General features: G+C 54.3%; 1 protein-coding gene across 3 annotated transcripts; it reads right to left on the bottom strand.

Moving 5' to 3' along the window:
• Positions 1–965: 965 nt before the first annotated feature.
• Positions 966–19,527, bottom strand: DHX34 (DExH-box helicase 34). 3 transcript variants are annotated; one of them, XM_081921924.1, is made up of 17 exons: positions 19,479–19,527; positions 17,489–18,131; positions 15,716–16,027; positions 14,203–14,460; positions 13,975–14,077; positions 12,069–12,286; positions 10,462–10,636; positions 9,736–9,935; positions 8,879–8,980; positions 7,659–7,877; positions 5,993–6,166; positions 5,740–5,857; positions 4,477–4,583; positions 4,008–4,277; positions 3,147–3,326; positions 2,801–2,954; positions 966–1,505 (listed from the first exon to the last, which is right to left on the bottom strand). In XM_081921924.1, the coding sequence occupies exons 2-17, from the start codon at positions 18,092–18,094 to the stop codon at positions 1,372–1,374; spliced, it is 3,330 nt and encodes a 1,109-aa protein (XP_081778050.1). In that variant the 5' UTR covers positions 18,095–18,131; positions 19,479–19,527; the 3' UTR covers positions 966–1,371. The 3 variants fall into 3 exon arrangements, with proteins under 3 accessions (XP_081778050.1, XP_081778049.1, XP_081778048.1); XM_081921923.1 differs by lacking the exon at positions 19,479–19,527 and adding an exon at positions 19,059–19,079; XM_081921922.1 differs by lacking the exon at positions 19,479–19,527 and adding an exon at positions 19,010–19,048.
• Positions 19,528–21,295: the final 1,768 nt, after the last annotated feature.

Genomic DNA, 21,295 nt, shown 5'->3' on the forward strand with positions numbered 1-21,295 from the left:
ACACACCAAACTCAACACAATCACTCCTGCAAATGTTCCCACAAAACACTTCATCACACAATTTTCTCCTATCTCTATTCAAAGGGCCTCTGCTGCACATTAACAAATGCAACAATTCACTAGGAACTCAGCAGTGCCAGACTGGCAGCCACCCTACAGACAATAGCAGACCCTCCAGGATGGATTAGGTCCTCGGTCAGGACAAAGGAGTGTGGTTACCTTGACCAGGAAAAACAGGAACTTGTACAAATTTCTTCTGCATCTCTTGATGGGTGTCTGGGGGTGGGCAAGGGAGAGTTGGGGGCAAACCTGCCTGAAAACCCCTCCCTGTTTGTGACCTGTGTGTGATGTGTCTGTGATGCATGCATGATGCTTCACCAAAGGTGTTCACAATGGGCCGCAGGCCAGATCCAGGAGGCTACTCTTAAGAAAGACCCAACTGTCGGGGGGGGGGGTGAAATCCCCAAAAAGGATGTTACTTTTTTCTGTATGCCACAACAGCTGCAAGAAAATTACTAGCGAAGAATTGGAAGAAACAAGATTTAGCAACTATTGAAGAATGGCAGATGAAAATGATGGACTATATGGAACTTGCCGAACTGACCGGGAGACTCCGAGACCAGAAAGAAGAGGCGGTGGAAGAAGATTGGAAGAAGTTTAAAGAATATTCGGGGAAAAAATGTTAATATTTAAATCTTAGAATAGCTTTGGAAGTGGATACAGGCTGTAGGGTTAGAAGTAGAAGCTAGTGTATTTTAAAACAGTATTATTTATAAAGGATAAAATGTGAAGATTATTATGGTAAAAGTAAGGGTGATTAAAAAAATGGTTTAAAATATGATATATTTAAACTGCTAAAGATGAGGTAAAATGAAAATCAGATAGAGGGGTACTTGGGGAAGCTCACCTAACAATGTTTAGGAAAAATAAGGACAAGACAAGAATTTGTCTGTTTTTCTGTTTGTGTTGTTTATTTGTGTTATAAAATGAATAAAAAAATTTGGAAAAAAATAGTAAGAAAGACCCAAGCGTCTCTCCACTGGTGAAGAGTATTGCTCTTCAGAATTGCTCCTGAACCCAGACGGACTCTTGGATTTGGGGGAATCGAGGGGCCCTTTGCTCCAGGGTGGCCCCCCCACTAGACGCCACAAGGCAGAGCCCAGCTCTTTAATCAAAGCCACACCTTGTTATTTACAGTCTTCCAGGTGTAAAGAGACCCCCCCAAAGTCCAGGCTCAGAGCAGCTCAAGTAGGAAGGAGAGGGGCAGGGGGTCAGTCCGTGAGGCTGAGGGAAAGCACCAGGGGGAGGAGGAAGGCGACCCCCATGCCAGGCTCCCCCGACCTCGAGAGGCCCCCGCCAGGGCCGCACTTCTCAGGGGGGCGCCTGGTGCTGCTTCCGGTGGCGCAGGATCTCGGTGGGCGTGAGGAGGAGGCTCTGCTGGCAGGTGGGGCAGTGGTACGGGCGCTGCAGGGCAGAGGTGCCCGATGGGGTCTCCGTTTCCTCTTCTGGGGAGGAGCAAGAAACTTGTAAATACTCACACAAAACACAGCGCCCCAAAAATGTGCAGCCTGGGGCTCCCCTTGCTCCTGGTCTGGAGGCCGCAGCTGGTACAGAATGCTGCAGCGCGATTGCTGACAGGAGAGAGGCCTTGCCAGCACTTCAGGGATCTGTGCTGGTTGCCCCTTTGCCACCCGGCCCAGGTTCAAGGTGTCGCTGTTGGCATATAAAGCCCTTCACAACCCGGGACCAGTTTATCTGCGAGGTCGCCTCCCCCCAGATATTTATCCCCCCTCCACCGCTTCGATCCGCGGAATTGGCCCAGCGACTGGTGCCTCACGATCCCTGCTCTGCATTTGTAAAAGCGCCATCATTGAGCGTGGCAGCGTCTGCACCGCGGAACTCTCTGCCACTTGAAATCAGGAAAGGCATTTCGCAGCACTGCCCCAAACCTCCTTTCTTAGACGAGGCTCCGCAGGCGTGTCAAGTGTGGCTGCGCATCCTGATCTGTTTTCGGTTTATTTTTTATTTTGAATGTTTCCAAGAGTCGTCTCTGGCAGTCCTTTCACCCTCTCTGCAAACCGCACTGTGAAAAATCTCGCGGGACGAAGAACCGGGGCTCTTCCCTCGCAGAGAACCTGATCTTTTATTTCCCTTTCCTTCCCTCACCCGCTCTGAGAGCCCACATCTAATTCTCCCCTGGCCTCCTCGCTGGCCCAAGCAGGACCAATGCAGCCAGCTAGCCCTGGGAATTATCTAAGGATTATTTCCCCTAAACTGATTTTTGAATTTTGAATTTTATTGTTATTCATGTTTTTATACTGTATTTTATGCTGCTTTCATAATCACCATATTTTTTCTCCCTATGAGACGCACCAGACCACAAGACGCACCTAGTTTTTGGAGGAGGAAAACGAGGAAAAAAATATTCTGAATCTCAGAAGCCAGAACAGCAAGAGGAATTGCTACGCAGTGAAAGCAGCAATCCCTCTTGCTGTTCTGGCTTCTGGGAGAGCTGTGCAGCCTGCATTCACCCCATAAGACACACGCACATTTCCCCATACTTTTTAGGAGGGAAAAAGTGAGTCTTATAGAGCAAAAAATACAGTAAGTGTTTTAAATTTGTTGTTAGCCGCCCTGAGCCTGGTTTATGAACTGGGAAGGGCGGGGTATAAATAAAAATTATTATTATTATTATTATTATTGAACAAAGTCCCTCCCAGCCCCCCTGCAAGCCCCCAAACTGCAAAGCCTTTGGGAGAATGCCCCAGCGCCCGCCCCCTGCTCTCCCCGCGGGGCTCACCTTCCTGGCTGGGCTGCTCCCCCTCTTGGCCCGGGGCCTGGCAGGTCTCCTCGTGAGCCAGGCGCTCCATGGGGGTGAAGGGCATGTAGAGGCCGCAGCGAGGGCAGGTCCAGAAGCTGCGCAGACAGTCGCTGTACAGGTCGCCCTCTGTGCCCTGCGGGAGACGGAGGGACCCAGAGGGGTTGGCACCCACCCCCAGGCAAGGGAGAGGCAGGCTCCGTGCCCCACAACCAGCCTCCAGCCTGCCCCCTCGCCTGCCCCCCTCCCCCTCAGAGGACAAAGAGCGCTCCTGAGCCACAGAGGACGGGGCTACAGGGCCTCTGGGTGCCCACTCCCCTGAACTCACCGCCAGGCAGTTGAATGTCAAGAAGCTGCCCACTCTGCAGCCGCCCTTCTCCTCGTCGGGGGTCACCTCCACCCCCTGGAAGAGGCCGGGGGGCATCTCCCCTCCCGCAGAAGCCGCCTGAGGACCCACGTAGAGGTTCTGCTGCTCCAGGGGCATCAGGCGCCGCAGGCCGTAGGGCACCTGCAGGGGGGGGGCAGCAGAGGAATCATCATCATCATCATTATTAGTTAGTTAGTTAGTTAGTTAGTTAGTTATTTCCCACCCATCCGGCTGGGTTTCCCTAGCCACTCTGGGCAACTCCCAACAAAATAATAAAAATACAATAAAGCATCAAACGATGGCAGGGTTAAACTTCCAGTGCTGTCTCCTCCAAAGGAGACCAAATCCACGTTCCATTGCCCTGCCCCTGGAACTTCTCGCTGGCCAGGGAATCAGAGAACGGGGGACATCGTCATCATCATCCGCATCATTTCATTATTTATACCCCGCCCATTGGGCTACACAATATTAAAAACACAACAAAGCATCAAACCTTAAAAACTTCCCTAAACAGGGCTACCTTCAGATGTCTTCTAAAAGTCAGATTTATTTCCTTGGCATCTGGTGGGAGGCTGTTCCACAGGGCGGGGGCCACCACCGAGAAGGCCCTCCCCTTCTGGATATGGAGGCTCAGTAAGAACAGCCCAGCTGCTGCACCTGGTGTCTCTAGGGAGATGCCCGGAAGCAGGATCCGACCTCCCCATCTGCGTTCTCCAGCCTCTTGGGGCCTCCTGCATGGAAGCCAGGAGCCACAGACCCCCCCAACCTGGCCCAGCCGCCCCCCACCCTCTTCTGCCTGCCCCGCAGGGCTGGGAAACACACCTCGGCCTTCAGGAAGTCCAGCAGCTCCTGGGTGAGTTGGCGCACCTGCCGGGCGCTGGGCCGCCCCTCCTCAGCCTCCTCCCCCCGAGCCCCTCGGCTCTCCAGCTGCTGGTCCAGGACCTTCTCCCAGGAAGCCCGGAGGCGGAGGGCCGCACGCAGCAGGCGGAGGGCCGCTTCCGGGGAGGGAACCCGCAGCTCCAGCCAGGAGTCGGCCACGAGGCGGGTGCAGTCGCCGTTCGTGTCCAGGGAGCGGGCCAAGAGCAGCAGCGCCTGTGAGGCAGGGGGAGAGAGACAGGATTGCAGGGGACACCCAGGGGTCATCCAGCCCCACCCCCTGCGAGGCAGGAGTCACAGCTGTGGCATCCTCAGCAGACAGCCACCAGAGCTCTGCCAAAGAGGTGCCCGGGTGTTTGAGGGGAGGGGAGAGGGCCAGGACGCCTGGGTCCCCTCACTCAGGGGGGACGTTCACCTGAAGAGCTGGCAGGCGGAGGCAGTTGACCAGGTAGGGCTTGTTTGTCTCCAGCAGCGAGACGAAGGCCAGGATCTGGTGGTGGCTGCTCAGGCCCTCCTTGGCATCTGGAAAGAGGGAAGGAGAGGTTCACAGGCTGCCCCACACTCTGCCCCAGAAAGCTCCTTTCACGTTCTCATGGAGCTTCCATGTCCAGAGGAAGTCTGTCTCACTTCCTAGGTTCGTGTGGGTACTTGACCACAAGGTGAGAACAGGGTGCTGGACTAGATGGGCTGTAAGACCCCATAACAGGGCTGGTCATGCAGCCACCTTCCCTTCTTCTTCACTTTATTCCACCTAGATGTCTCTCAGCCAGCCGCACATGGCTCCGTCCCCATATGGGATGAACTCTCTTCTGTAACTACAAGCTAAAGTCTTCCTCCAGGGAACCAACTGTGAACTGAATGTGAGTAAACTTCTTATCATTACTATTAAAGAAGATTGTTGTGTGTTTATTCTTGTTAGGAGGGATAAAAAGGAAATTTACCAGGAACAAAACCCAATCTGGACAAAGCCAGACTAGAATGCTTAACTCCAGGCATAGGCAAACTCATCCCTCCAGCTGTTTTGGGACTACACCTCCCATCATCCCTGACCACTGGTCCTGTTAGCTAGGGATGATGGGAGTTGTAGTCCCAAAACAGCTGGAGGGCTGAGTTTGCCTATGCCTGGCATAACTCAAGAGATTCCAACGAATCTACCACCTAGTTTCCTGCTATATACTGGGGGGTGTACTCTGCTACTGACTCACCAGCCTGAGTGAAGGATAATATTTCATCAATATATCCTCTCCTCCTATCCACAACATTCCCCCAGACTGGAGGCTGAGCTAGATGGGTCCGACAGAGCAGGCGCTCAGAACAGCATCGCCGTGGGGCTGGAAGGGACCCCAAGGGGGCAGCCAGCTCAACCCCCTGTTTTGCATCCATGGCAGGTGGGCCCCCTGCCTCTGCTTAAAAACTGCAGAGCTGGAAGGGACACAGACCTCCTTAAAAACCTCCAGGAATCGGCCACCCACTTCAATTCCCGCTTCAATCAAACTCGCACTCGCAGTCCTGGCTCCAACTTTTCCCCACGGCTGAGTTTGCTCATTCCCACCCAGTACAGGATCATGCCCCGCCCCACTCTGCCCTCCAAGTGTCTCCCCTGGCCCAGGGTGCAGGAGCCCAAGACGCTGAGAGCCCCCTGATGCCTGGATGGGGGCGGCAGGGGGATCCCTCTTACCTCTCTGCCCCCCACGTTCCAGACCCCTTTCCTGTGCTGGTTGCAGCAGCTCTGGGGAGGCAGAAAAGACGCTGGTGGGGTGGAGAACGACCCCCACCTTCTCCCTGGTGTGGAAGATCTGGGGAGCAAAAAGGAGGGGGGCTCAGCGTGGGGGCGGGGGGCGCAGACAGAGGGTGGGGGGCTGCTTCCTGAGGCCCCTCCTGGCCCAGCACCCTCCCAGCTCCCCCCACCCACTGGGGGCCCTGGCACTTGCCTGGTCAGAGTCCTTGCGGGTCTGGTTGAAGGGGTCGGGCACGGCCAGCTGCGGGTAGAGGCCGCGCCCCAAGACCAGCTGCAGGAGGGCCAGCCGGCCGGGCGACAGGGCCTGCCCCACAGAAGAGGCCGCACGCAGCTCAGCCACGTCGTGGCGCAGCTGGAACTTGACGTCCTGTTGGGGGGGGGAACACAAGGATCAGGGGGGCCGAGGTGCGAGAAGAGATCCCCACGGACCAAGGTAGGCTGCCTCTGGACTGGGATGTAGTGATCAGATGGGATTACTATGAGGAATTATACCGTATTTTTCGCTCCATAAGACACACTCTTTTCTTCCTAGAAAGTAAGGGGAAATGTCTGTGCATCTTACGGAGCAAGTGTGTGGTCCCTGGAGCCAAATTGCCCAGGGGCAAAAAGCAGATCATGCTTTTTATTTTTAAAGAGGGAAGTGGGTGTTGAAACAAAGCCGCTGATCGTTTGCCGATCGGGAGAGAGATAAGGGACGCTAGAGATAAAGGAGGCTGCCTGGGAGGGGGGAGGTAAAGACAGCAAACTTGCAAAGGGGGGAAACAGGAAGACTAAAGCAATAAGGAGAGAAGTTGGAAGAAAAGGAGGAGCAAAAAACTGCTCCAGTTAAGGAAAAGACACTAAGGCAAACAAGAGGGAAGGGAGTGTTGAAAGGAAGCAGCTGATCGGTAATGGATCGGGAAGGAGATCAGGGACACTAGACATAAAGGAGGCTGCCTGGGAGGGGGGGAGGTAAAAGCCCATGGATCCTCAGGATTTTTGCATTGGGCTACCCCAAACCCACCGTCAAATCACATGTCTGTGGCCACAGCATGAACCACAAAAATCATACATCCACTGTTTCTTTCAGAATATTTTTTTTCCTTGTTTTCCTCCTCTAAAAACTAGGTGCGTCTTATGGAGCGAAAAATAAAATACGGTGAGCTATGCCTCAAGCCGTTGTTTCGGCGATGAAAGCCTGGCATTGACTGGGTTTGATTCATTGGCAATAATTTCTGATCAAACCCCACAAGCCTCTCCATCTCTGCCATTTTCCTCTGCTGGCCATTTCTCTGTTTCTGACAAGCACATATAAGCATTCTAGGACACAGACCGGTTGCCGGTTGCTGCCCCAGGCCTCCCAGGCCATAACGTGAATAGGTTACTTTGATGTAGTTTGTTAATCTTTAGATAGATCTTAGGGCCAGGAAGAGAGTTCACAAAGAGAAGGTAAATTCTACCCATCCTCCCTCTCTTGTTTATTGCTGTTTATGACCTCTGGGTTTGCTGAATGCATCCCTCTAGTCCTGTTTTATTCTCTCTCAGCTATGGCTGCACGCTCAGAGTAGTCTTTGTAGTTAACAGGATTTCTCCTGATCTGACTTTGTCCCATGTGAGGTTTTTGCAATGCTCATAGGATATCGGATTGGTTCTTACGAACAGTGTGTCAAAAGTTCTTTTGTGAGTAAAACGACCTGGGTTGAGGGGTGGAGAGGAATTATTATTATTGACACTCCTCCCAGAATCTTGCTGGTCAAGCCTGGTGTGTATTCTGTTAATCAGAGTCCAATCCTTCCTTGCTTTGGGAGGCTTCATGGGAACAGAGGAAGAGCCCGGCAGCCGGGCCCCCGAGGGAAAGGGCCCCCTCCGAACCCCCTCACCTGGATGTCAACGCCACGCTGGGGGTCCCCTTCCCCTCCCGAGGAAGAGCTGCCCCCCTCCTCCTCCAGACGCAGCACCTTCCTCCGCCGACCCTCCCCCCGATCGTGCTCCCTCTTGATCCGCTGCAGCTCCCGGCGCTTGCGGTGGCGGCTCTGGCGGGCGTGGGTGTCGCTGGGCCGGGAGGGGGGCTCCAGCAGCTGGTGGTCCCGCAGCAGCTCCTGGCAGAGAATAACAAAAATTATTATTATTATTACTATTACTATTATTATTATTTAGTAAAGGTAAAGGGACCCCTGACTGTTAGGTCCAGTCGTGGCCAACTCTGGGGTTGCGGCGCTCATCTTTCGCTTTACTGGCCGAGGGAGCCAGCATACAGCTTCCGGGTCATGTGACCAGCATGACTAAGCCACTTCTGGCGAACCAGAGCAGCGCACGGAAACGCCATTTACCTTCCCGCCGGAGTGGTACCTATTGATCTACTTGCACTTTGATATGCTTTCAAACTGCTAGGTTGGCAGGAGCTAGGACCGAGCAACGGGAGCTCACCCCGTCACGGGGATTCGAACCGCCGACCTTCTGATCGGCAAGCCCTAGGCTCTGTGGTTTAACCCACAGCGCCACCCACGTTGTTTATTATTTAGGGGCTTCTAAAGTCATATTTATTTCCTTGACATCTGGTGGGAGGGCGTTCCACACGGCGGGTGCCACTACCGAGAAGGCCCTCTGCCTGGTTCCCTGTAACTTGGCTTCTCGCAGGGAGGGAACCGCCAGAAGGTCCTCGGAGCTGGACCTCAGTGTCCGAGCAGAACATTGGGGGTGGAGACGCTCCTTCAGGTATACTGCACTAAGGCCATTTAGTGCCATGGACCCCTGCCACCTGCTCGGTCGCAGAGCGGGGACCGCCTTCCATGACACTGGCCGGCGCACGCCTCCTCTGCACCAGAAATAGCATTTGCGCATGCATGTGCACACTCCAGCCCACCGCAGCATCTGTGGGACTGTGAATCGGCCCAAGCCACAAAAACTTTGCTGACTCCTGGTGCAGAGCATGCACCACTCTGGCGAGACAGTCTGCGGGCAGGGAGGGTCTTATCCTGCGCACCAGATGAAGCTGGCAGGCAGCTGCCCTGGACACAGAGGGATTGTGCGCTCAGAAGGGGCACCCCAGGGGCCATCTAGACCAACCCCTTGTCCTCCCCTCCCCCAGATTCACACCCACCTGGAACTGGCGCCGCAAGTTGGCCGCTTCGTAGAGCCGGTGCTCCTCCAGGCCCCGTCGGCGGCACCAACGGCGGGATCCGCTCCGATTCTCCGATTTCTCCTAATGGACAACAAGGAGATTCGACTCCGTCAGGCCGGACCGAGACAGACGAACGCAGGGACAAAGGCCAGAAGGCAGAAACTCAGGAAGAGTCCTGGTCCTTTTCATTGGGGAGAATTCAGACTGAAATTCCCAGGTGTCAAAAAAGGTTATTTATGTATGCCGCTACTGCGGTCCATGTTTCGTTAGCCGAAAAAATGGAAAACAAGCGAGGTCCCGACTAAAGAGGATTGGTAACTTAAGTGGACAGAATATGCAGAACTTTCAGATTTGACATATAGAATAAGAGAGCAAGAAGAAGATAAGTTTAAAGAAGACTGGAAAATGTTTGTTGACTATATGGGGGGGAATTATGTATGTTTGCAAACATGGACGGCATTAAGATAAATTCAACAGCATAAATAAGTTTTGATGCATGTAATAATGGAATACTGAATGGTTTTAGTTTACGTAAAATACGCAGGGATTTAGGAATGAACCGTGAAAAGTGAAGAAGGGAAGTTATTGATATTTTATGGTTGTTTAAATGAATATTCTGAAAAGCAAAACAGAAAATTTAGTAAAAATTATACAACCCAGGAAGAGACCCTCTGGATCAGGCCCAAGGGGCCCATCCAGTCCAGAATCCTCTTCTCCCCTTGGCCAAATGCCCCCCCCAAACCCAGGACTCCAGATAGACTGCCCCTGGAGCTGGAGGCTCCACCAGAAGAAAAGGTCTTCCCAGATCAGGCGGAGACAGAGCGTTCCTCACCCACCTGCACCCAGGCGTCAAAGACGTTGAGCAGCGTCAGGGGGTCTCCCAGGGGGCTCTCCAGGGGCCGGCGGGCCGTGGCGCAGTCCGGGTCGCTGCGCCCGCTGCTGCTGCGCAGGAAGGGGGAGGGGACGCTGAGCGCAGCCGCGACCGAGAGGGTGGGAGCCGCCAGGCCAAAGAGGGTCCCCAGAACCAGCATCTTCCCTGCAGACAAATGGGGAGGGGGGCAGCCTCAGCCAGAGAGCAAGAGCCCCTTCGCCCCCCCAGGCAGCGCCTCCTCCAACACACATTGCGAAGAGTGGGAAGTCAAATGTGTAAGGTGTGTCTACGTTAGGTGTGTATTAGTGTAATGTATATAATGTATGTTTTCTATAGATTGTATTGTTTAAGCGTATCTTAAATGTTGTATAATAAATAAAATAAAATGGGAAGTTCATGGCTGAGTGGGAGGAATCGAACTCTGGTCTCCCCTGATTTTGGCCTAACCCTCTAACCACACCACCGGCTCTCACCCAGAATAGGATTCCTGGCATGGGGAGGGGGAGAGATGCCCCCGCTCTCAGCCCTCCCCCCCCCCGGCAGTCTCCCCGTGGCACTCTGCACATGCTCACAACACAAGACATAAACCCAAAGCCAAATCAAAAGAGCTGGGCATCCGGCCGAGGCTCCCGTGGGTGACTGGCACAGACGCCCCCCCCCAGTCCCCGCGGCCCCCCCTTCCCGGACTCACCAATCACCACGTCGACCGGCAGCTGGGCCAGGAGGCTCCCGATGGGGGTGAGGTTCTCCTCTGGGTCCAGGGCCCCCTGCTGCTTCAGGTAGCGGATGGCCGTCTCCAGGCTGGCTGGCGGGGGGGGCTCCAGGAAGGGGAAGGCGCGGGGGTCGCCCAGCCCCATGCTCTTCATCTGGGGGGGAACAGAGCCCAGGAGGGAGGCTTCCTCCATTGTCCCCCAATGCCAAATCCCTCCCCCCCCCAGTGGCAGGACGCAGCCCCTCCTTTCGGACAAGGAATCACAGAATTGTTGAGCTGGGGGCCCCCCAAGGGTCATCCAGCCCAACCCGCTGCAATCTGCCACCTGACGGGAGACTCGAACCCATGACCCTAAGATGAAGTCTCATGCTCTACCAGCTATGGGGAACGCCGTCTGTCTTCCCACTCACTGTGTGTCAGAACCACGGCTGGATTTAGGTATCAGCTAAATAAGCTCTAGCTTAGGGCCCCACTCTCTTGGGGGCCCCAGAAAAATTTAAGGGGAAAAAACTGGATGTACATTTCCAAAATATAAGATATATTTATTATATAAATATAATATGCGATTTCGGTTTTAAACGCAGTGTAAGGTAGTCTCTATGGGAGTATATTGTATTTAATTATGGGGGTATTAGAGTTTTTAGGGGGCTAACCAGGCTGGGATAGCAGGTGTGTTGGTTTTTGAATGTCTGGTGTAGATTTTTTCCAATTTCGTTGTTCTGTGTGGGACAATGACAATAAAGATTATCGTATAAAAAACAAATAAAATGAAACTAACCTACAGCAACTGTGTTTTGTGTTGTGTCGGCTCTACTCGCCTGCTCCCTCAAATATCACTGCTTTGCTCCTTTCTATATATGGGGTGCCCACATTCCGCATGGACTGGTTGCAGGGCAACATGGGCAAAGGGCTTGAGATACCCATGAGGTCCATCAATGACCATCTAGCATATATTCAACACCAAAACCAGCGACCATTTGTTGTTGACAAAGGACAGCTGGACATTTAAAGGGCCCCATTGCCTTCAGGAGCTGAGGGCCGCATCAAACCTCAATCCGGCCCCGGTCAGAACAGCCATTTCACCCCCAAAAACCCACAAATGCCACCCCTGAAATCACAGAATTGTAGAGATGGCAGGGACCCCTGAAGGTCTTCTAGTCCAACCCCAAAATACTGCAGGAATCTCAGCTAAAGAATTGATGGCCCCCCGACGTTTGCTCAAAAACCCTCCAGGGAAGGAGTCCCTCTTTTGAGGTGGCAGAATTGTAGAGGCAGGAGGGACCCCTGAGAGTCCTCTAGTCCACCCCTCGCAGCTGAGGAGTCCCTGACAGGCAGCTGCCCATTTAGAACTGAGTCCCAGCACTGGAAACTTGGGCAGGATTTGAGTAACACTTGCAATGCGCTAAAAATCAAGGTAAAAATGGAGAATGGTAAGCACGGAAGGGTGGAGGGGAGTAGAATCCTAACTGATGTTGTTAATTTAAATCTGTAACATGAAACTTAATTTAAAAAAAGATTTTAACCAAAAGTGGGTCCCAGCCCCCCCCCCCGGAGCGAAGGGGTTGGTGCCCCCTGCCTCTGCCCACCTGCAGAACGAGGGCATCGAGCGCCACCCGCTGGATCTCTGGCACGGGGTAGGGGGCGAAGGCGTCGTAGTCAGACTCAGCGTAGAGGCGGAAGCAGACGCCCGGCCCTGTCCGGCCCGCCCGGCCCTTGCGCTGCTCAGCGCTGGCGCGGCTGATCCAGAACTCCTGCAGGCGCTGCAGCTTGGCCTTGGGGTCGTAGCTCAGCTCCTTCACCTTCCCTGCCAGAGAGAGACCAGGAAGAGGGGGGGCCCTTGCCCCATAAGTCGCATTGACTGTGGCAGTTGACCTGCCATCCTCTTTAATATGCTAATAGGAAGCTGATGTGAATTTTAACCCGTTCCAGTACTTTCTGCATGCTCTAAAATAATGTGAATTTCCCCTGATTTTTATCTTTTTTGCAAACAGCTTTGCTACAATCAAGGGGTGCACAGATTTTGATTCTGGGAGGCTTCCGGGGGCTCCTAGCCAGGCCAGATCTCCTCTGTCTCCAGAAGTCAGAGGCAGCGATGCTTCTGAATGTCAGTGGCTGGGAATTGCAGGAGAGCTGTGTTTGAATCCTGCCTGCCGGCTTCCCATAACAGGACCTGGTTGGCCACTGGGGGGAAAGGAGGCTGAGCTGGATGGGTCCCCTCTGGCCTGATCCTGCAGGCGACGCTTGGGTTCCCACGTTCAGAAATACCAGGGAGATACTGTTACTAGGGAAAGCAAAATGCCACAGAATCCTGGTGGGCAAACGTTCGAGTTCCTCCGAAGAGGAATATCTTGCTGCATGGCACCCGCTAACATTCTGGCTGGCCTAATAAAGCTCTTCCTGGAGGCCCTGGGCCCCAGACAATCCTCCTGCACCCGAGTCGAAGTTCAGGTGGTTCACCTGGTTGGGCCCACAATCTCTCCACCTTAAGGGCTAGAAAGTGGCTTGGAAGAGAGAGGGGGGTTGAGGTTCAAGGGTGCCAGGATGCCAACTTCCAAATTCATGCTGACAAGCTCAGTGAGGGTCTCCACAAAGGACTGGCTGCCCCCATGATATCGAGCATCAGAACAGCTTGGCCACAATCAGGAAATTCTGCTCATGGTGGGGCTATTTTCCACCTTCCCATTTCGACTCTCTGGCACCCTGTCTGCATAGTCAAGCAAGCCTAAAATATAAACATGCTTTTACTCTCAGAAGATTGAATGTCTGGCCCTCGGCTGGACGATTCCAACAGATTCCACACGAAAAACGCTTACCGCATATACTTGGGTATAAGCCGACCCGAATATAAGCTGAGGCACCTAATTTTAGCACAAAAAACTGGGAAAACCTATTGACTCGAGTATAAGCCAGTTCACCACACCACAAACCTGGTGGTGGCGGCAGCAACAGCGGAGGAAGAACAAGCAGCCCAAAATGGCTCCTTTCTGGCCACTCGAGTATAAGCCACTGCCGCCTGTCTCACTCGAGTATAAGCCAAGGGGGGCTTTTTCAGCATTAAAAATGTGCTGGAAAAAATCGGCTTATACTCGAGTATATATGGTATGTCCCTGTGGAGATGGCAGTCCCGAATCTGTGGCACATGCCCTTCTGGCTTGCACTCTTGATAAAGACTTGAGGAATGAGATTACCACCCCTCTTTTATTGCCCATTCCGGGTCGCCCAGCCACTGCCCCAGGGCCCTTTCTCTTGGCAGATCAAGATGGGCAGCTGACAGCAAAGGCTGCCAGGTTTTTAGCTGGGGCAATCAGAATAAGATCCACACTTTGACTACGGACTCACTCAAAACCCCAAAGTGTACTTTATATAATTGACTTTATATTTCCATTCTTTGTATACAGTATTGTTGCTTTATTGCTGATGCAAATAAAGATTCATTCGTTCATTCAAACCGGCTGCCCCCCAGAGCCCGGGGCAGAAGCGGCCGCCCCTTACCCGAGTCCACGACGAACCGGACGCCGTCGATGGTCACCGAGGTCTCGGCGATGTTGGTGGAAACGATGCACTTCCGGACTCCCGGGGGGGGCAAGTCGAATACCTGCAAGGCAAGAGGGCATTTTGCACTTCCAGGGCCCACGGGGAACGACCCACATGCCCCAAGGGAGCCTCTTTCCGGGAGGCTGGGAGGGGCAGCCCCCCAAAAGAAGCCCCGGCCCCACCCACCTTGTCCTGCTCAGCCACGGACAGGGTGCTGTGGAGAGGGAGAACCACCCAGCGCTGGGTGTGGGTGGCGTAGGTCTGTGCCGCCTCCACGACAGCCCCGATCTCGGCCACCCCACTGAGGAAGACCAGAAGGTCGCCCCTCTCCTCGGGGGGGTACTTGTGGTCGATGGCCTGCAGCACCCGCAGGAAGGGGCGGGGGTCCAGCCTCTCCTTGCGCCCGCTAGCGCCCTCCTCGGGGCGGAGAGGCTCGTACAGGACCTGTGCAAGGGGGAGGAGAGAGGAGGCAAGCCGTGAGATGCTGCCGGCCCGGGATGGGCCTACCTGGCCCTTCCCCAGCCAGGCAGCCGTTCCTTCCCTTCGCAGCCAATCTCCAGGGAGCTCAAGGGGGGGCACGCTCCCCTCCTCGTGGAATCCCCACAACAACAACAACCCTGTCAGGTAGGTCACGCCCAGAGAGGCAGCATGCCCAAATGGGTGGATCTGAGCCCAGGCCTCCGGCGCCCTTAATCATGACACAACCACTGCCACACACCTCAGGTTTCTAGCCCTCAACGTTACAAAAGTGAAGCTGGGGAAACACAGGGGAGGTTTCCAGAGATAGGGCACAAATTAGGAAGTTGTGGAAGGGGCAGTCAAAGGGCGAGGAGAGAGCAAAACCTCCCCCCACACACACACACACATGAATAACTGAGAAATGTGCAATTGGAAGGGAACCAAAGGTCATCTAGCCCGACCCCTGGCAAATGGGCCTTATAAGAAACCGGAGTGAAAAAGGCCCATGCAGTCTCCTTGCACGGCCTTTTCCTGCCTTCCTTTGCTGCCCCATCACTCCCCGAGTTCCAGAGTCTCCTGCAAGGGAAGCCCCCAAAAGAGGTTTACATCCAATGGGGGGGCAGGGCAGAGGTCAGCCTGTTCAGAGCCCCTGGTCCCCAGGCATAACAACAACAACAACAACACAGTGGACACTCGGGTTGCGAACGTGATCCATGCGGAAGGCACATTCGCAACCTGCAGAGTTCGCAACCCACAGCACCACATCTGCGCACACGCAGGTCACGATTTGGTCTTCTGCACATGCGCAAAGTGCAATTTAGTCCTTCTGCGCATGCGCGAGCGCCAAAACCCGAAGTAACCCATTCCGGTACTTCCGGGTTCGGCACGCTGTGTAACCCAAAGAGGTATGACTGTAATAATAATAATATTTATACCCTGACCATCTGGCTGGGTTTCCCCAGCCACTCTGGGCAGCTCCCAATAGAATATTAGAAACATGAGAAATACATCGAACTTTGAAAACTTCCCGATACAGGGCTGCCTTCAGATGTCTTCTAAAAGTCAGATAGTTGCTTATTTCCTTGACATCTAATGGGAGGGTGCCACCACCGAGAAGGCCCTCGGAGCTGGACCCCGGTGCCCTTCAGGGATACTGAGGCAAATGAGCCACAGATCCGCCCCCCCCCCCGAAGCAGCCGCAACCTCCCCACCCCCCACTCCCATCCGGGCTCCCCCTCACCGTGATGGGGAAGAGCCGGCCGGGGACCTGCACCACCGGGGCCCCCCCAAAGTAGTCCGCAAAGAGGCGGATGTTGATGGTGGCCGACATGAGCACCAGCTTGAGGTCGGGGCGGGCGGGCAGGATCCTGCGCAGGACGCCCAGGAGGAAGTCGCTGTGCAGGTGGCGCTCGTGGACCTCGTCCGCAATCAGCACCCGGTAGCCGGGCAGGGAGGGGTCGCGCTGGGCCTGGCGCAGGAGGAGCCCCTCCGTCAGGAAGACGATCCGCGTGGCTGGCGAGCGAGTGCTCTCAAAGCGGATCTGGTAGCCAACCTGCGGGGGGGGGAGGGGGTCAGCACCCAGGAAGGCCAGAGGGAGGGAGAGAGGGGCTTGTCTAGGGGCACACAAGACCCCCAGGGATTCACCAGCTCCACAGGCAAAGCGGGTTTCAACAACCTCGTCAGTCCATGAGCAGGGCTGGATCAGGCCAATGCCCACCTCACCCAGCCCCCTGTCCTCACCACTCTGGAAGCATTGGTGCCTCTGACAGCAGGCACTCTGCACATGCTCCTGGGTCCACATGCTCCCCAGCTCCAGCCCTCTTCCTTTTTTTTTTATTAACTTTTCCATTTTAACAATCCAATCCAATCACGTTAAATATTCCAAATTATACATATGCATATCAAATAATCCAAATATTCTGCCGAATTATAATTTTTTTATTGGGACTTCCCATGCTTCAAGTTCGGGGGGGGGGCTGATCATCTCATATCTCTGCTGCTTTTGAGAGTCATTTCTTATAGTTCCTTAAAATCTTCCTGTTAACCTCCAGCCCTCTTCCAAGAGCCCACCTGAAACCCCCTGGACGCCATGCAGGAGAGGAGAGGGCACTCTGCCTATGCTCAGGGTAAGAGAAGATAAACTTTATTCTCATTAGCCAACAACCACAGCAACATAAAACAAGCAATGTATACAATTAAAAAGACAGCAATGGGTAAAAAGGGCAGTCAAATGACCAAGGTTATCGTTCATTGAGTGGCCCTTAATCTCACTGCACCCTCGATAAACCCAGCACCCTTTGCTGTTGTCTGATCATTTTGATCTGAGAAAACAAAGACCAATGTGGCCTCAGATGGGCGGCCTGGGGTGGTAAGCAGGAGTGGGGTGACGATCTCATTCCTCAGATCTTTATAAAGGGGGCAGGACAGGAGAACATGAGCCCGTTTCCAGATTGCCATCCCCACAGGGACAGAGTCGTTTCTCAGTTGGAATCTTTTGGGATCTGCCCTCAAGTACGGCAGAGGGCATCACATCCAGTCTGGCCAGTATGAAGGCACATCTGTATTTTGGGATAGTTAATTTATACAAATATGGTGCCAGGGAATCAAACTGAGAAGGGGGGGATGGCATACCGAGGGCAGAATTTCTTTAGTATGGCCAGATTGTTCTGTTGCTCTAAGTCCTTCAGACGCTGTCCAATTAGCCTTTTTGCTTCAGTAAAGCCCGTCATGAGAAGCTGATGTGGGTGCAGTCACATTTCTAGATCATAACCTGGTGAATTTTATTTTTAGAGAAAGAAATCTATTCAAAAATGAAAGGATAGAGCTACTAAGATTTTTTGAAAACGGAGCACCGATAGCTAAACTCGTGGCCCCCAGGGGTGATAGGAGGCTAGGAAGGGAGGATCAAAACGGAAAAACACCTAAACAAGAAAACAGATCCCAAATGAGCCAGCCGGGCCATCACAAACAAGATGCATCCATTTTAAATATGAAAGATACCTCCTAGGCTCACCTGATCTCCGTACTGCTGGAGGCTCTCGTAGGCCACCCTCTGGGCCAGCGCCACGCAGGCCAGGCGGCGGGGCTGGGTGCAGGCCACGTGGCTGTAGCCGGCGCCCAGCAGGTACTGGGGCACCTGGGTGGACTTGCCGCAGCCCGTGTCGCCGGCCACCACCACCACCTGCCCGCTCGCCACGGCCGCCAGCAGCCGCTCCCGGTAGCGCGCAATGGGCAGGGCGGCACGCTCCCGCTGCAGCCGCGCCAGCCGGGAGAAGCTCTGCTTCTGGCCAAAGTCCCAGAAGTGCGCCAGGGCCGCACGGAACTCCCGCAGGCGCTCGGGGGCCACGCCAGACACCTCCCGACGCGGAGCCCGCAGGTTGGCGCGTAGCCGGGGGTCGTAGGGCCGCGGGACCCCCGTCATTGTCACCCCGGGGCCAGGCTCAGCCAGGGGGGCTCCTTCCCGAGGCTCCTTTGCACCAGGGAAGCGCCGCCGCAGCCGCTCAAAGAAGGTCCAGAACTGGGCGCGCTCATCGGCACTCGCGCAGGGCAGGTATCGCTCCTCCAAGCGGGCGCGGAGGGCCGGGCAGCCCCAGGGCCCCTCGGGGGGCTCCGACGACATCCTGGATCTCTTTTTGCAGGCGCCTGGGAGGATGAACCTAGAATAATAATAATGATAAAAATTTAATAATAATATTAATAATAATATTAATAATAACAATAATAATTTATGCCCGCCCATCTGGCTGGGTTTCCCCAGCTACTCTGAGCAGCTCCCAATCAAGTATTAAAAACAATACAGCATTAAATCTAAAAAATTTCCCTAAACAGGGCTGCCTTCAGGTGTCTTTTAAAGAGAAGATAGCTGCTTGTTTCCTTGACATCTGAAGGGAGGGCGTTCCACAGGGCGGGCGCCACCACCAAGAAGGCCCTCTGCCTGGTTCCCTGTAGCTTTGCTTCTCACAGTGAGGGAACCGCCAGAAGGCCCTCGGAGCTGGACCTCAGTGTCCGGGCAGAACGATGGGGGTGGAGACGCTCCTTCAGGTATACTGGACCGAGGCCGTTTAGGGCTTTAAAGGTCAGCACCAACACTTTGAATTGTGCTCGGAAACGTACTGGGAGCCAATGTAGGTCTTTGAGGACCGGTGTTATGTGGTCTCGGCGGCCGCTCCCAGTCACCAGTCTAGCTGCCGTGTTCTGGATTAGTTGTGGTTTCCGGGTCACCTTCAAAGGTAGCCCCACGTAGAGCGCATTGCAGTAGTCCAAGCGGGAGATAACCAGAGCATGTACCACTCTGGCGAGACAGTCCGCAGGCAGGTAGGGTCTCAGCCTGCGTACCAGATGGAGCTGGTGGACAGCTGCCCTGGACACAGAATGGACCTGCGCCTCCATGGACAGCAGTGAGTCCAGAATGACTCCCAGGCTGCGCACCTGTTCCTTCGGGGGCACAGTTGCCCCACTCAGGACCAGGGAATCCTCCACACCTGCCTGCCTCCTGTCCCCCCAAAACAGTAATTCTGTCTTGTCAGGATTCAACCTCAATCTGTTAGCCGCCATCCATCCTCCAACTGCCTCCAGACACTCACACAGGACCTTCACCGCCTTCACTGGTTCTGATTTGAAACAGAGGTAAACCTGCTCAGGTAGGTAGCCGTGTTGGTCTGATGCAGTCGAAATATATTTTTAAAAAATGCCCAGTAGCACCTTAGAGGCCAACAAACTTAGTTTCATATTTTATATATATTATTATTTATGGGTTTCCCCAGCCACTCTGGGCGGCTTCCAGCAACATATTAAAATACAATAATTCACCAGAGATTAAAAGCTTCCCTAAACAGGGCTGCCTGGAAGCGGCGGGCTCGTGAGAACGGGCGGACACGCAGCCGGGAAAACCCGCGACGCCTCCAGCTCCCCCCCCCGGCCACCCCACGGCTGGAGACTCTTCCCCGGACGCTCCTCTCCCCCCCCGTCCTGCCCGCATCCCCGCATTCCCACGTTCTCTTGACACGCGTCTCCCTTGCCTCGGCGAGTCGAGGAGGGCAGGCTGGCGGCGGAGCATGCGCAGTCGCTCGTGATGGGCGAGCATGCGCGACACGGATCGGCGATGCTCCTGGCGCGCGTCCTGCCCGCTTCCCGTAGCCTATAGATCTAGAAGCCGGGTAGAGGGAGCCGCGCACGGGCACCTGCCGGGCTCCTTGGGAGACTCCTTGGAGGCTTTGCTCGCGGGCTCTGCTCGGTCCAGACGGGCGCTGTGCACGTGAAGCCCCGCGGCTAGACTGGGGCTGGGGGCGCGTGCAGGGGGGGGCTTCTGCCCAACGGAGCCCCCTTTGACCGCGCCTGAGGCTCAAACCTGGGGGGGGGGCGGAGAAGAGACGGGGCGGGCAAGGAGCCTGGCAGGCAGCCCGGACAACCCGAAGCCTGTCTTCGGGCGCCCAAAAGGCCAGCTGGGGAGAATCGCCTGCATTTCCCTTTGGGGGAATCCGCGGACCGCCCTGCTGCAGGAGTGTCCTCAAAGACCGTCCCCAGATGGCAGTGACAAACCTAGACAGCATCTTCAAAAGCAGAGACATCACCTTGCCAACAAAGGTCCGTATAGTAGGGATGTATGGAAGTGAGAGCTGGACCATAAAGAAGGCTGATCGCCGAAGAATGGATGCTTTTGAATTCTGGTGCTGGAGGAGACTCTTGAGAGTCCCATGGACTGCAAGAAGATCAAACCTCTCCTGAAGGAAATCAGCCCTGAGGGCTCACTGGAAGGACAGATCCTGAGGCTGAGGCTCCAAGACTTTGGCCACCTCATGAGAAGAGAAGACTCCCTGGAAAAGACCCTGATGCTGGGAAAGATGGAGGGCACAAGGAGACGGGGACGACAGAGGATGAGATGGTTGGACATTGTTCTCGAAGCTACCAGCATGAGTTTGACCAAACTGCGGCAGGCAGTGGAAGACAACAGTGCCTGGTGTGCTCTGGTCCAGGGGGTCACAAAGAGGCAGACATGACTAAACGACTAAACAACAACAAAACTATCCACAACATTCCCACGGAAAGGGTGACCCCTGGCTCTTTTTGACCAAGGGGACGCCAGAGCCTGTTGCCCAGGTCCCTCACCTTTCTCAGGTGTGCACCTGCAGCCCTTTTTTTGCATGTGAAGAGGACGGCTGGACCCTCTCCACCTGTGGGGGGGGGGTGACAGGCTTCCTAAGAACTGCTGCTGCTGCTGCCCAGCAAGGACTGGGGTATTTGGGGGGAAGTTTTGTAAGGGGGGGTGCTTTTCTTGATATTAATTTTTTTATCTTTATTTTTATGTGGAAATTGTTTGGTTTGGTTATGTAGTCTTTGATGTGTTTTATTTATTTTTATGACTACAGCCATACCTCATGTTACATTTAGTGTATCTTTCATCTTGGTTGGAAGCCGCCCAGAATAATATTATTATTATTACATTTGTTTCATGTTACGTTCTTTCAGGATACATCCCACGGAGACTCGGAAGTACCAGAAAGGGTTACTTCCGGGTTTCACCGCTCACAAATGCGCAGACGCACAAAATGATGTCATGCGCAGAAGCAGCAAATCGCAACCCACACATGTGCAGACGCATCGCTGCGGGTTGTGCTCTTTTCATATTGTGAACGGGCCTCTGGAAAGGATCCCGTTCGCAACCAGAGGTGCCACTGTACTTTGCTATGTTTGTAACTATGTCAATCTTGTCATGGAGCATTGTTTAAACTGTGGAAAGGCAGCATACAAGTAAAATGGTGGTGGTGATGATGACGATGGCATCTGGACCAGGGGGGCTGGTGGGGGGAGGTCAGGGCTTTTC

This window comes from Podarcis melisellensis, assembly GCF_964234715.1.
Source record: "Podarcis melisellensis genome assembly, chromosome: 8".
Taxonomy (NCBI): domain Eukaryota; kingdom Metazoa; phylum Chordata; class Lepidosauria; order Squamata; family Lacertidae; genus Podarcis; species Podarcis melisellensis.

Coding starts and splice junctions, on each gene's coding strand:
- DHX34 (XM_081921922.1), bottom strand. CDS start 19,029: ATGGCGGCTAACAGATTGAG. Junction 10,637..12,068: donor TCGATGCCCTCGTTCTGCAG/GTGGGCAGAGGC, acceptor GTTCCCCCCCAG/ATGAAGAGCATGGGGCTGGG. Junction 5,858..5,992: donor CCCGCAAGGACTCTGACCAG/GCAAGTGCCAGG, acceptor TTTGCTCCCCAG/ATCTTCCACACCAGGGAGAA.